Source organism: Macaca nemestrina, chromosome 2 (assembly GCF_043159975.1).
Source record: "Macaca nemestrina isolate mMacNem1 chromosome 2, mMacNem.hap1, whole genome shotgun sequence".
NCBI classification, from domain to species: Eukaryota; Metazoa; Chordata; class Mammalia; order Primates; family Cercopithecidae; genus Macaca; species Macaca nemestrina.
Genome location: NC_092126.1, coordinates 114797518 through 114813281, shown reverse-complemented (window position 1 = coordinate 114813281; position 15764 = coordinate 114797518). Strand labels below are relative to the sequence as shown.

Genomic DNA, 15764 nt, shown 5'->3' with positions numbered 1-15764 from the left:
AGAATCATTAGTTTGTCAAAGGACTTTCTGGAAACACTTTTGGTTTCTAATTCTTGTACAGCTGCTTCTACTTCTTTTGCTGACCTCCACCACTTCCATTGTTCTTATATGATCTATGTTGATGGGGCTAGTAAATATGCCACTTCTGAAATGCCTGGGCTGGATGGTCACTAGAGATGAAGGAAGCCTAGTCCTCTTAAGAAAGTCTCTCTTCTCATTTCCGGCCAGGTGCGGTGGCTCACACTTATAATCCCAGCACTTTGGGAGGCCGAGGCAGGCGGATCACTTGAGGTTGGGAGTTCAAGACCAGCCTGACCAACATGGAGAAACCCCGTCTCTATTAAAATACAAAATTAGCTGGGCGTGGTGGTGCATGCCTGTAATCCCAGCTACTTGGGAAGGCTGAAGCAGGAGAATCGCTTGAACCTGGGAGGCGGAGGTTGTGGTGAGCTGAGATCGTGCCATTGTACTCTAACCCGGGCAACAAGAGCGAAACTGTCTCAAAAAAAAAAAAAATTCTCTCTACTCATTCCCATTCTGCTACTAGAAACACACTCCTGTGGAACAGTTACAGCCTTCCTGGGGATCACAACTAGGTAAATTAGGCAGTGAGCTTGCTGTTCCTGTCATATTACCAGTGCCCACACAGATCATTTTTCCTTCTAGCCTAGAATGACTACTGCCCAAGAAAAGTGCAAGTTGACCTGCCTTACTTCTGCAATGTGGTTAGCCTGGACTCTGCCGCTAGCAGACTAGCTTTTTTTAAGGAGCTATTAAGCCCGGTTGACCTTTGATGTGATAACAAGTTTGTTATTGCTCATTGGCTAACCCAATTTCTCCAAGAATACAGGATCCCAAACATATCAAAGGGAATTTTCCCAGCTACTTTCTGAGACTTGTGGACAGTGAACTTTAAAGATATCGGAACTGGGGGTGATCAGAGATTAGGTCTCAACTGCTCCAGGGCCCACACATCAGGGCAGCTTCATTTAGATCATCTGAGAACACATCTCTATGGGACTCAGCCTGCAGTGTATGTTGACTGACTACTCCTGGAGCCTCTGAGTTGTGCTGAATAAATAAGAAAATCACAACTGGTGTCAGTAGATCTATACTCAGTCATCCTTTCCACTCTTTTTATATTCCGGTTCAACCTGCCAGGGAATGGTAGGGAGAAAAGGCTGTTGTCATCCTGGGTCAGAGAACTGGCTGCCTATAAGAGGCTTTCTACAGCCAAACACAGTGCTTGGCAGCTCCCTCAGGATCCCAGGAACCACATGCTGGCTACAGTGCAGCCAGGAGGAAAAACCATCATTTCAGATGACAAACTCTAAGAGGTCAGTCTACTGTTAAGGTCAGGGCTTTATTGGCGCCCTGTATGGCTGAGAAGACTCACAATGGAGGTTCCAGGCACTGGAGGCAGAAGTTGGAAGGTACCTATGGGACATACTTAGACCCTGGTCACTTCCTGAAGAAACTCCATTGATTTGGTAAGAAAGCCACCCTCACACATTCCTGGTAGCTACAGAACAACAGAGCAGACTAAAACAGAGTCTGAAGTTGGCAGCCAGTCCAGTCAAATAAAACCAAATGCCTGTTGTTAACTGGTCTATCCTCTGTAAAAAAGTATTCAGCAGAAAAGGCAAAAAGGGGAAGACAAGAATACAGGTTTTAAGTGAATTATGTGTAAAATTATATAAGTTCTTGTGACCATCTGAATGGACTCACCCGAAGAAAGAAAGGAAACTTCCTGCCATAGAAGCCGACCCGAAAGAACTCAGGCTCCAGGCGTTGCTGCTCCATAATGTTGTCATAGTAGCTGGCCTCCATTTTCTGTGAATGAGAAAGGTCTTCGGGTTGGCTTGACTGCTGTTGGTATCCAAAGCAAGTTCTCCTAGGCCCAACTGGACACTGTCTTCCAGAAAGGGATCATGGCAACTCAATCTAGATAAGAAGTAAGTGAGCCTCTAGACATGACCAGCCTCTCTCTGGGGAGTTGCATTATGGAAGAGAAGGCCCTCTATCACCACTGTCTGATGGTGGGATGGGGACAGGCCTGCCCACTGCAGCCCTGTGTAGCTGCTGTGAATGTCCTTCCTAGGGAGTGGACTCAGCCCTATAGATTCCTGTACTTGGGAGGCACACTTTTAACATGGACTTTTTCTGCCCAGGGATTTCTGGTTTTGACCAATACTCACTATACCAGTTGACCCCTGACTAGGTTGCTTGTAGCTGGCTATCAGCAATTCTCACCACCATTTTGTATCAGTCCAACTCTTGTTCATCTATTATCTGACTAAAGATGCTAACAACTGTAGTGACGAAGGCTCAGATGCTAACAGCACTGGTACTCATTCCAAGTTAAGATATTTTAAATTTGAAAAGCTAACTAATATCCATGATGTCTAGCATTCCAAGGTCTGTAACTTTTTTAGTTGAGGCTGACCTGGCTTCACACTCACACAAAACTCACTGAAACTTCGATTGGGAAGATAGCTCTAATGCATTAAAACAAGCCAGCCTGCCAGAACGGGTTAAGAAGCCACTGCTAGAGGAACATGCCCAAACACCAATCTGGATCAGAGAACAGGAGAGTTAGCCACAAGGATGAGGGTGCAGAAAGGGTGAGTTGAGACTGCTAGCCTCTTTTTCGCTGATGAAATCAGCAGCCATTATGATTGAGAACCCAGCACCAGCAACCAGAAAAAATTTGGTGCAGACCTTCAAAGCCCATCGGGCATTTAATTTAATTTTTTAATATTCTGCATCAAAGAAGGCAGCAAGTACAACATGTTTAAAATTGACCATAAGCAAAGTGGGGAAAGCTCTTATAAAGATTTTGGATGAAGCATCCATAAACAAAACCATTCCAGGAAAAGCTTCTCTGTGAAGCTGAGCTGCCACCTCCTTCTCTTTCTTGAAACCACCGTCCTATCCTGCCTATGCTACTTCTCCCTTCTCTGAGCACCATGGCTCTTGGGGTCCAGATCATACAATTATTTTTCAGGTGTTCTTTTTGGTTTCCTAGTCAGACTGCAAGTGTCCTGAGGGCAGGAGTCTTGGCTTTTGTTTCTCTTGTATTGTCCACAGCACTAAACCAAGGGCTAGGCCCATAGAGAATGCTCATTTAGAAACTGATGCCAGTCAGGGCTGGGGTGGGGGGAGGGGCACAGCTCACCCGAATCCAGCTGAGGCTCTGGTAATCATAGAGGCTCTCGTACTGACACGCCAGCTCCCTGCACAGTGGGATCCCAAACTCCCAGCTCTGTGTCAGAAATAGAAACAGGGCTTCAGCATCTCATCCTCAGAATGGCCGAAGCCCACATTAAATACATCAGAAGACACACAAAAGGTCTCCCGCCAGCTCCAACTTGTGTCACAAAGAACATATGCCTCAAAACCAATTTGGGGGTCATGAACAGCCGTGTGGCTTTCTAGCTCAAGCATAGCTTTTAGGTCTCTGCTCAAATGTCTCCACCTCCAAGAGGCCTTCCCTGACTACTTTGTCAAGAAGAGGCACTTCCTTGTCCATTTCTGTTCTGTTACTATGAAGTTATCTTAATTTTAAAAAATTATTTACTTTTTTGTTGTATTAGTCTCAATCAGATGATAAACACAAAGAGGGCAGGGACCCTGTTTGTTTTATTCTCAGAGACGAGAACAATGCCAGGGATGTATCAGGTACTCAGTAAAGATTTATTTGATAAGTTAATGAAACACTGATTTTTAGATTAAGATTGTTTAAGCTCCAAAACAAGTATGGAAATCAAGAAGAAAATGCCTACTCAAGGACTTGGCAGTAGGTCGGACAATTTCCTTTATGGAACTATTTGACCTTAAATTAGGCTTCAGATGATCCTTGCCTAGTTAGATTCCAGGCTTTCTGTGGTATGGCTCCTGTTATAGTAACATGCCCATGCAACAGCCTGAGGGAAGGCTGCAGTGGCCTTCATTAAGAGGTGATATTATCCATTTCCTCCTTTAAAAAATGTATACCTCTTTTGGAAGTCAAATTGTCCCTGTTTGCAGATGACATGATTGTATATTTAGAAAACCCCATCGTCTCAGTCCAAAATCTCCTTAAGCTGATAAGCAACTTCAGCAGTCTCAGGATACAAAATCAATGTGCAAAAATCACAAGCATTCTTATACACCAATAACAGACAAACAGCCAAATCATGAGTGAACTCTCATTCACAATTGTTTCAAAGAGAATAAAATACCCAGGAATCCAGCTTACAAGGGATGTGAAGGACCTCTTCAAGGAGAACTACAAATCACTGCTCAATGAAATAAAAGAGGACATAAACAAATGGAAGAACATTCCATGCTCATGGATAGGAAGAATCAATATCGTGAAAATGGCCATATTGCCCAAGGTAATTTATAGATTCAATGCCATCCCCATCAAGCTACCAATAACTTTCTTCACAGAATTGGAAAAAAACTGCTTTAAAGATCATATGGAACCAAAAAAGAGCCCACCTTGTCAAGAAAATCCTAAACAAAAGGAACAAAGCTGGAGGCATCACACTACCTGACTTCAAACTATACTACAAGGCTACAGTAACCAAAACAGCATGGTACTGTACCAAAACAGATATGGACCAATGGAACAGAACAGAGCCCTCAGAAATAATGCCACTCATCTACAACCATCTGATCTTTGACAAACCTGACAAAAACAAGAAATGGGGAAAGGATTTCCTATTTAATAAATGGTGCTGGGAAAACTGGCTAGCCATATGTGGAAAGCTGAAACGGGATCCCTTCCTTATACCTTATACAAAAATTAATTCAAGATGGATTAAAGACTTAAATGTTAGACCTAAAACCATAAAAACCCTAGAAGAAAACTTAGGCAGTACCACTCAGGACATAGGCATGGGCAAGGACTTCATGACTCGAACACCAAAAGCAATGGCAACAAAAACCAAAATTAACAAATAGGATCTAATTAACTAAAGAGCTTCTGCACAGCAAAAGAAACTATCATCAGAGTGAACAGGCAACCTACAGAATCGGAGAAAATTGTTACAATCTACCCATTTGACAAAGGGCTAGTATCCAGAATCTACAAAGAACTTAAACAAATTTATAAGAAAAAATCAAAAAACCCCATCAAAAAGTAGGCAAAGTATATGAACAGACACTTCTCAAAAGAAGACATTTATGCAGCCAACAGACATATGAAAAAATGCTCATCATCACTGGCCATCAGAGAAATGTAAATCAAAACCACAATGAGATACCATCTCACACCAGTTAGAATGGCGATCATTAAAAAGTCAGGACATAACAGGTGCTGGAGAGGATGTGGAGAAATAGGAACACTTTTACACTGTTGGTGGGACTGTAAACTAGTTCAACCATTGTGGAAGACAGTGTGGCAATTCCTCAAGGATCTAGAACTAGAAATACCATTTGACCCAGCCATCCCATTCCTGAGTATATACCCAAAGGATTATAAATCATGCTGCTATAGAGACACATGCACACGTATGTTTATGGCGGCACTATTCACAATAGCAAAGACTTGGAATCAACCCAAATGTCCATCAATGATAGACTGGATTAAGAAAATGCGGCACATATACACTATGGAATACTATGCAGCCATAAAAAGGATGAGTTCATGTCCTTTGTAGGGACATGAAGCTGGAAACCATCATTCTGAGCAAACTATCACAAGGACAGAAAACCAAACACCGCATGTTCTCACTCATAGGTGGGAATTGAACAATGAGAACACTTGGACATACGGTGGTGAACATCACACACTGGGGCCTGTTGTGGGGTGGGGGGAGGGGGGAGGGATAGCATTAGGAGAAATACCTAATGTAAATGATGAGTTAATGGGTGCAGCACACCAACATGGCACATGCATACATATGTAACACACCTGCACGTTGTGCACATGTACCCTAGAACTTAAAAGTATAATAATAATAATAATAATAATAATAAATATATATATACCTCTTTTGGTTAGATTGAGGGTCATTAGTTTACTTGATATTTTACCCAGACTCCTCAACTTCTCAATACTAATAAAAATTTTTTATTATAGGAAATTTAAGCATATAGAAAAATAGAGAGACTAGAAGAATAAACCCCTATCCATCATCCAGCTTCAACAATGACCAATTCACAGCCAATCTTGTATTATTCATACCCCATTCACTTATTCCTTCCCATAGCATTTGAAGCAAATCTCAGATATAATTTCACCAGTAAATATTTCAGCATAAATCATTAAACATAAGGACTATATTTGTAAGAATACTCTTTGAAATAGCATCAGGGAGAAGGAAAACATTGTTTCATTTGCAATTGTGTTTCTCAAAAGAATATATTTTTCTATCCTTCAAAGAAATTAACACCACATGGATTGAAACTGCAGGACCGATTAAAAAGATTAAAACAAACCAAAGAGGTGTTTGTTGTTGCTGTTGTTGTGTGCGGTTTTTTTTTTTTTTTTTTTTTTAGAAACAAGGTCTTGCTCTGTCACCCAGCCTAGAATGCACTGGCATGCAACCTTTAATGCTTGGGCTCAAGAGATTCTCTTGCCTCAACCTCCTGAGTAGCTAGGACTACAGGTGGGGCTAGGTGTGTGCCACCATGCCTGGCTAGTTTTTAAAATATTTTATAGAGATGGGGTCTCGCTATGTTACCTTGGCTGGTCTCAAACTTGTAGTCTCAAGCCATCCTACCACCTTGGCCTCTCAAAGTGTTGACATTACAGGCATGAGCTACCATGCCCAGCCAAACGGAATTTTAAATAGACCCTGACTCCTTGCTTTAATATAATGCCTGCGCCTCAGTGAGCTAGAAAGCCTCTTGTACCCCCATTATCACAGCTTTCAAGAGGGCGTATATCAGTCCTCTGCAAGTGCTGCTTGGGCAGGTTTCAGCAATGGACCCAGAACAGGGTCTATCTGGCTGGCAGCTTCATGGGGGCTAGCTAAGTTTATAGCTGAGTTGTGTAGAGACTTCTGGCCAGCCTTTCAAGAGCCACTCCATGGGAGACTGCTCATTTAGATGACAATGGCTATATGTGGGGCTAAAGATGCCCTGTCTGCTAACAGTAGCTTCCAATAAAAACAGGTCTCCTCCACTGGGATCAATGCTCATCTATCTTGCTGGCATCTCTGCCCTAGCTTGTAACCCTGATGCTCCAAGGCATCCCTCCCCACCATAATTATCTTTAGAATGAACCAGGACCAAGAATTTTAAGACACCCTGCAAACCTTGAGGGGTATGCTGGAACACTGGTGGGCTTGGGGGCTTTGAGAGCTGCCTCTGCACAGAGTTAGTAAATATACTACAGGTGCAATGCATTCCCATCCACATCTTTCGCCTTGGTTTCCCTCCTTCAGGCAGGAGGCAAAGCTGACTCTAAAACTCCCTACCAGTGTCTAAAATCCAGTCACCTCTACCCGCTCCTGCAGATTTGTGCTTTTGTTTTGTTTTGTTTTGTTTTGTTTTGAGACAGAGTCTTGCTCTGTCACTCAGGCTGGAGTGCAGTGGTGCAATCTCAGCTCACTGCAACCTCCACCTTCCATGTTTAAGTGATTCTCGTGACTCAGCCACTCGAATAGCTGGGACTACAGGCGTGCGCCACCACACCCGGCTAATTTTTGTATTTGTAGTAGAGACAAGCTTTTACCATGTTGGCCAGGCTGGTCTTGAACTCCTGACCTCAAGTGATTCGCCCACCTTGGCCTCCCAAAGTGTTGGGATTACAATTGTGAGCCACCTTGCCTGGCCTAATATGTGCTTTTATATACCCTTGTTGCTCCCTTGCAGGGACAGCACAAAAAGTTGTACTGACTTAGGGCTCATTCTAATCAAATGGCAAAGGAAGGGAAAAGCATGGGCCACCAGTCTGTTTGCACATTACATATTAGAAGTAACAGTCATTCCTTCAAAAGAGTGTGGACCATGGTAAACCCTCAAGCAGGAGAGCTCAAGCCCACTCCCACAGAAGTGGTTGGTGTAGCCCTGATGCTCTGCTAGCCTCTGTCTAGCTTTTCCTCCTGCCTGCTTCCTCCACCTAGAGATAAGGACCAGTTCTGACCTTCACATCACCCCTTTCTTCTCTCAACTCTCACCCTGCCACATCCTGTCTCTTTGGAGTTTCCTTCTCTCCTTGTCTGGCCTGGGAGAGCTGACTCACTGTGGACCAGAGCCCAGTCCAACTTGTAGCAGGTTTATAAGTCAACTACCTCACTACAGGACAGAATGGCCCAGAACTAGACTATGGCCATGTTATTAGCCACGGCTAATCCTCTTGGGTACCCAGGACATAAACATGGGACCAAGGGAGATTGTGTTGTCTAAGGCAGACACCAGAGAGCATGTGCCAGCTTTGAGGGGTGTACTGGAACAATGGTGGGTCTGGGGGCTTTAAGAGCTGCCTCTGCATAGAGGTAGCGAATGTACTACAGGTGCAATGCATCCCCATCTACATCTTTCCCCTTGGTTTCCCTCCTTCAGGCAGAAAGCAAAGCTACTCTAAAATGTCTTACCAGTCTCTGAAATCCAGTCACTTCTCTTCTACTACTCTTTGTCCTCGTTCATTCTAAAGATAACTGGAGTAGAGGCCTTGGAGCGAGTGCCTTGGAGCAGCAGGGTTACAAACTAGGGAAGAGATGCCAGCAAGACAGATGAGCCTTGATCCCAGTGGAGGACATTTGTTTCACTGGAAGCTACTGTCAGCAGACAGGGCATCTTTAGCCCTACATGGGGCCATCATCACCTAAATGAGCAGTCCCTATGGGGCAGGTCTTGGGGGTAATGTGTGGAAGAAAAGCCAGGAGGGGCTTGCCTTGTGAGGCAGGGTGTGCTGGCAGTGTTGAGAGGTAGAAACTCACTACCTGTCCCTCCTTTCTTTCTTTGCCCTTCTCTTGTTGCCAAGGTGGCTTTTCTCTTGGTGCCAAGCATCCCTGCCATAAGAACATCTTTTTCCCATAGCATCTACGTTTTGCTTTTCTAGAACCATGGTTTTCTTCTTGAAAACCCTGAATATTTTCAAGAAGAACTGGTTAATCTCACCTGATGGTTTCATCAGGAGCTGAGGCACAGGAACAGACAAGGTAGGCCTCCTGTGTGAGCCTAAGACAGTGGGCCTGATGACTGCTCCTTTGAGGATAAACTCATGAGAGGGCTCACTGAGTGGTCTCTACTCAGCATAGACTCTGCTCCTCCAGCAATTCAGGGCAAAGGCAGGATTGCAGAAGTGAGGAGATTCCTGAGAAGGTGGCCTATGGAGTCTCCTAGTCCTTCTCTCCTTCTTGTCCATCTATAGTACTCAGGCACACTTTGTGTTTTACTCCCTAGTCCATGTTAAAGTTTAATCCTGCTTTTCTATGCATTACCATAATGTGGGATGAAGAGGGGACCATCAATGCTCATGCATCCCACAGGCAGACTCAGTCAGATTAGAATAACTCTCTACTCTGTACTTTGTGCCCATAGAAAGAAATGAGAATAAACGCACTAGAAGCACACATGCATGCTCACACCATGCTTATGTCATTCCCTGTGAGCTAGGAGGGCTTGCTGGGCATGTAGGTGAGGGGCAGCTCCAGGTTAGCCAGGAGCCAGAAAACCAGCCTAAAACTGCAAGTGAGGGGCTCTGTGTCAGGTCCTGGATCAGCAAGGACCAGAGGTTTTGGGTCAGCTTTGTGGATCAGTCGCACAGGCTGGCTGAGAGCTGAGCACGGGCATCCTTTCTGGGCTAGGTTACATAAGAGTTTCTGTGCTTTTAAAAGGTTCCTGCTTACCAGTGCATTCTCTGCATGGGGAAATGTTTTCTGAGTGAATATTTTTGACAAACACAGAAGTCCCCCATGTTATGTAAAACTGAAGAATGTTTTCTGATTTATAGGCAAAAGCCATTAATATTTACATCTTTCTTTTTGATGAAAAAACTCATCTCAAAAACCAATTTCTATTTGAGTCAGGGGCTCAGTTACTACAGTTCCCTGAATGACCCTATTTCAGCTTGAAAACGTGCTCAAAGCTTAGTAATGAGAAAATGGCTTCAACAAGTTTTTCTAGCACATGGGCCACATTCAACAGTAGGTAGTCAGAGGGCCCCACATAGAGCTCTCCCAGAGATGGGAGCAGAATGGCTGGAGCCCCAAGGAAGCCTAAACCAGTGCTGACAATGCTGCCAATCCCATAGAAACTAGTTTGATGGAAAGTAACCCCGATACGTGAGGAGCCCTGGCTGTGCTGTAGGGAAGGGAAATCTAAGAAAAGAACACATACCAGTAAGAAGCAGTTTAGGTCTCCTTTGGCTGTGATTAAAATCCATTCATTTCTACCACTCATATTTTATATGGCAGCAGATTAGAAAGCCATATCAGTTCTTTAAGTAAATCCAATAAAAACAAACAGGGTTCCAGAAGCCCCTGCTGTAGAAGCATTCGTATTTATAGATAGGCAAAGCTGGTATGTGGGGTAGTCTCTAACACCTACAATCTGGATATGGCTTTCAAGTCACAGAATTAAGCTGTTGTCTTTTTCTCCCTCAGAGAAAATCACGTGGTCTCCATATCTCAGGCACATAGATAGGCACCCACCCACTCACCACCCCACACACCACCCCCTGTAGCTGCTGTTAACCCTATGGTGTCAAGATGCCATGCATCACAGCAGAAGCTGGAAGGCTAAAGGGCTTGCCTAATGACGCATACCTTGCCTTTGTTGAAGTAGTGAATGATCTTCCGGCACAGTCCCTCCTTCCGCTGCCACTCTGTCTGCGATGGGTAGTGGAGGAATTCCCGCAGTGGCCGGTCCTCCCACTGCAGCAGCTCACAGTAAAGGAGCAGGGTAAATGCGGCCTCTGTGGGGACAGACAGCACGGAGGTCCAGGGGCTTCCCTTGCTCAGGGGCCCAGGAGCAGCCTAGTGTCAGAGGACTATGCTGGGCAGAATGCCAGCGCAAGTCATGTGCAGCCCAGGTCAGGGACACTGGATACCAAAGACAGAACAGTGGGCCTGCTCAGCAAGCCAATAACCCTGGTCCATAGCATGAAGGAGCCAAATATCCTGGTAGACACCTTCCTTCCATGGCCTGGTCACCTGTTCCGGCCTCCAGATTAATAAAGAATGACTCAGCTACCCAAAAGTCTGTGTACAGGTGGCTTTGCTGTGGGAGACGTTGACACATCAGAGAGAGCTCTTGGGTTCCTTTCTGCTCAACTGACTACAGCTTCCTTTCCAACCTTCTCAGAACTGGCTCTTAGGGCTCCATTACCAAAGGAACCTAAATTGATACTAGACCCAGAATGAAGGCCTGGCAACATCTTACTCTATGTGTGGAACAATTAGAGAGGGTTATGTAAAACAACAGCAGTGAAATACCACGGCTCCCTACATTCCGAGGGATGAGTCACACTGAATCACAGCCATGGCTCAGGGGCCTCATTACACAGTTTTCTCTCTTCTGTTCCATTTGTTCATTTTTAGTGGGCATCTCCTACTGGCAAGTTAATTAGTTCTAGCTTCTGTGCTTCTGCCTGGTTTTCAAGGTTCTACTCAAATCTACTCTCCATGACTATGAAGAATCTCATTTCTAACCATTTATTGACCCACTTCCAGCTTTAGCTAGGCCCACTTGCCTGTGTCCACTCTTTAGGCTCCTCCTCATCCTTGCCTCTTTGCCTGTGCCCTTGCCACTGGAACTTCCTGCCAAGGAATGTACACGCCTCCTCATGGGATCAGGAAGCCTTTTTTCTCTAGCGACAAGCCTTGTGGAACTCACGGCCTCCCTCTGGAGCTTAGGAAATCATGGAACGTCTTTTTCTTCCTTGCCTATATTATTTTCAGATGTCATTCCCTGAGCCATCAGAGACAAGGCTTAGCACTCTTTCTCTGTTAAAGTCCCTGACCCAGCCTCTCAGTCATGGCCCAGTTCCCCAGAAGTTTAGCAAATGCTTCTGCTGATACACAACATTTATTAAAGTCTTTCTCTTCACTGCCCTCTCAGAGGGTTGCTGGATCATGGGTGCAAGTGGATGCAGAGAATGGTAGACTCAGCCCAGTCATTTTATTAGTCAGCTGAATTTAAGATTCATAGCCCAGTCATTTTAGATTTAATTATTGCCAAGCTGTGCTATCAGATAATATATCATCTATGCCAAACACTCTCTAACAGCTAGAGATAAAGAAGGAGGATTCTCTGTTTCTACAAATCTATCTAATTGCAATAGTGTTTGCAGAGAAGGATAGCTTAAATTTCCTGGTCTATCACACAAATTCAAGTCCTATCACCTAAGAGCTAAGACATAATGGCTGGTCACCACAGTGGAGAAAATGGTTCTTTGGGGGGAACGATGGCATGTCAATCAGACAGGACACACACACATGCGCACAACCCCCTGATTCAGCGTGGTTCTCAGTAAACAGTTGTGACAGCCACTCTGAAATGCTTTAAAATTTGTTCTAGTTAGAAAAGGCCTTGATGTTGGATTATATTGTAGATACAATGACAGGCCCTGTCTGGCCTGTCAAGAAGTCAGATGAACACTCTTCATACTCTGCACTGGGAGCGCAATGTGAGCCTGCTATGCAGTTGCAGGGTCTGAAGAACCTAGCCTGCAAGGAAGGTCTGCTAGTGAGTTCTGGAAGTTCCAGGGTTAGGGGGATATTCCTTTGTTATAACCTTAGCTCCAGCTCTGAAAGTCCTAAAAAAGGCTCTCTGTTCATAAGGAGTGACAGTTAGCTCAGGATGCTCTGAACCTGGTGCACCAGAATTTGGAGGTCACCGTTGAGACTTCAGAGGGGTGGACAGGAGGGAAGGAGAGTGAAACAGCCTCAAGTAGTGGAGGACATGGCACAAAGGCACAAGTGGAAGTTCTGCCTGCTTTCTCTCTACCATGTGCCACAAAGGAGTTGAGGGAAATGAGTGAGGTGAGGGGATAGCACAAGCCCCAACATTCTGCTGAGATCTGGCAGGCACCACCCTGAAGCCTTTCTCTGCCTATTGTACAAATCCCTTCAGTTTGTCCTCATGGTCAGGCATGGCTCTCTCTTTTCCCCACTTACCTGTGTAGTTTTCGGCCTGCAAGTGCATGTCACAAAGCTTATGGATGTAGCGGATATACATTTCTTCCTTGTTAATCTCAGATTTGTAAAAATTCTATAATAAAGAGAAGGAAACACCTGTTAACTACCTGTGGAGGCCATAGCCAAGCTCTGGGCAGCTGGCCAAAGCCGTGGGTGTGCTGGGCAGGAGAGGGAGGGCAGGCTCCTGGAGGCAGACAGCACCAGAAGGAGAAAGCACCAGCCAGAAGGAACACCTGCTGTGGGTGGAACCACTGGCAGGTCTATGGGAGCCCTGGGTAGTGTGAAAGAGGAAAAGCATCAGGGCAGATCAGGAGTCAGGGTTGACTGTGAATTGGGGCATGTCAGAGTTAGTGGGTCCCTGCCAAGAGGCCAGGCTAGAGTTCGGTACAAAGAGAAGCTCGTTTCATTCCTTCCCCAAGTAGGAATGTGTCTGGGGAAGTGCAGGCCTCTAAGATACCAGTAACTGGGCTGATGTCCTGATTAAAACCCTCAGGCCTATAGCCATGTATTGTAGAAGGGCCAAGCCAATCACAGCGCAGGACAGAAACCATTTCAGTAGGCAGAGAGGTCAGGGCCCATGTTCTCTCACCATCAGGTTAACAGTACAGCCAATCTTCTTATTCTCTGTTTCCTCTCCTTTCATGCAGTCCCTGGAAGAGACAGCACAGATGAGCACCAGATACGAAGTGGGGCCTTGAGACAACACATAGAACTGTACTATTACTGGGGCATTAGTATGACCAAATCCCAGATTGAGATGGCCTCCAACAGGAACTGTTTCCATAGATGAGGAGTCTACTGTGAGCTCCTTCAGCTTTGGACCCACTCTCGGGGCTCAAATATCTCTTCAACTGAGCCCCTTATTCTGGTGGCAGAGCACAGACAGAGCCCAGAGCTACATCAGGGTATTAAGTGGCACCTACAAGGTCCTTGGCACAAAAGGGCATATTAATTAGGTGAAAAGCCAAATCCTCAACTTCCCATAAAGGGAGGCACAGAATTCTCCTTAAAGGACAGGTTTCATTTTGTAGGAGTGCTGAATAGAAGCCAAGATCCTCCACTTCATGGCCCTAGCTTCAGGGCTCTGTACATGTTCACCACATAGTTGACATTTCTCCCTACGGTTTCCTTCCTGTGTACTAGTCTTTGGAGCCATCTATCACCAGAAGCAGCAGGTCTCGTGCTTAAGGCATCAGCCAGGACTGAGCTGCATTCATACCTAGCAGGGTCTGGGTAAAGGAGGTATCAGGGATGGCCTGTGAGAGACAGGAAAATAGGAACACTGAGAATGGATCCTTTCCAAGATAGGGAGAGGGTTGGTCAAAGCCAAGCTCCTCTGGAAAGGAGCAGAAGCCTGGCATAAGGAGATGAAGGAGAATGAGAACCAGACTGGTGAATCCAGCAAGAAGTCTCCTATGCACACAGCCAGCCAGAGAGCCATCTGCCTGATGTGTCTCCTTCCATAGCAGCCCACACTGCTCTAGAGAAGATCTAGTTTCTTGTGCAGCTGTATATTAGCAGCTCTGGGGAAAAGCTGCAGAAAGGGGTTTATACAGATTTCTAGGGTCAGGTTGGAGAGTGTCTTTGGCTTTGCTCCACTGACAGGCACAGGGCCCAGTGAAGAGCAGTACAGCTGGGAATCAGGGGCCCTAGGCCAAGTCACTGAGCCTCTGGATGGCCATTTGACAAACCCAGTTCTCCCCACCTTCCCATCATGCAGAGGAAGAACCCCGGGATGACTCCTCTGAAAGAAAAAGATGTTGAAAATCCATACTCCTCTCATGATATTTTGCAAAGCCAAATGTCCTTCCTGTGGAAGTCTCCGGTCAGAGTTGACAGGTTTGTGATGTTTGGAACCAAGGCCCTCCTTTCTTGAGCGGGGGGTTGACCTATCACCACATAAGACATTTGGTTCCTATGTAGCCAGACATGAGGGTCCTGAACATCCTTCTGCAGAACCTGTCCCTTTAGTGCTAGCAGGGCCAGGAAACTGCTTGACTTTTCAAGAGAAGTGAGCCTGAGGTCAGATGGCCAAGTTGTTCCAAGCAACCCACACAATGGTAGAAGGCATCTGTCTCCCCAGTAAGTTGGCCCCATGAAGGGCAGTGAGATCTTACCTAGCCACTTCAGCATTTAGTGTAGCTATAGGCAGGCATGTAGCTGTGCTACAGAATGGGGGGATGCTTAAGACAAGAGCACATTTCCCAGGAATTCCATTTCCATTTAGTGATTTGTATTTTCTATAAAGCATCTGAAACACTTACCAAGCATTAACTTCTGTTTGGCCATAACTAGAACTTCATAGCTAAGTCCCTTAAACAGAAAGGAACTGGCCTCAACACTGTGATACCAGGGGCATCCTATACACTTCTGTGCTCTATGACTGCTTCTCCTCTGCACTGCTGACAGCAGACTCTTTTTTGTGTAGCTTTGCATCACTTCTGTGTGGCTACTTCATGGTGGATGCCTTTTAAAGTTTGACTTAGGTGCAGCTGTTGCTTTCCCTCTTGCTCTTTCTCTGAAGGGTGAGCAGGGAAGACTCCTGAAAGAGGCTTCTGAAGCATCTGGCTCACCTGGGTAGTGGGCTGGCTGGGGACTACATCAGTGACCAGGCAGCCCTCATTGCAACCCGAGGGGCCTGGGAAAGGCAGGCTTCATAACCTTCAGTTGCCCGTTCCAGGTACA

The 15764-nt window shown here is 45.5% G+C and overlaps 1 protein-coding gene across 13 annotated transcripts in view; it reads right to left on the bottom strand.

Moving 5' to 3' along the window:
* LOC105480503 (dedicator of cytokinesis 3) overlaps positions 1-15764 on the bottom strand; it is a 647888-nt gene that overhangs the window by 32334 nt on the left and 599790 nt on the right. For all 13 annotated transcript variants that reach the window (XM_071091780.1, XM_071091778.1, XM_071091779.1 and 10 more), the window contains 5 exons: positions 13669-13729; positions 13059-13152; positions 10707-10855; positions 3179-3265; positions 1729-1833 (listed from right to left, as the gene is read on the bottom strand). In XM_071091780.1, the coding sequence (XP_070947881.1) occupies positions 1729-1833; positions 3179-3265; positions 10707-10855; positions 13059-13152; positions 13669-13729 (496 nt within the window). The remainder of the gene's footprint in view (positions 1-1728; positions 1834-3178; positions 3266-10706; positions 10856-13058; positions 13153-13668; positions 13730-15764) is intronic.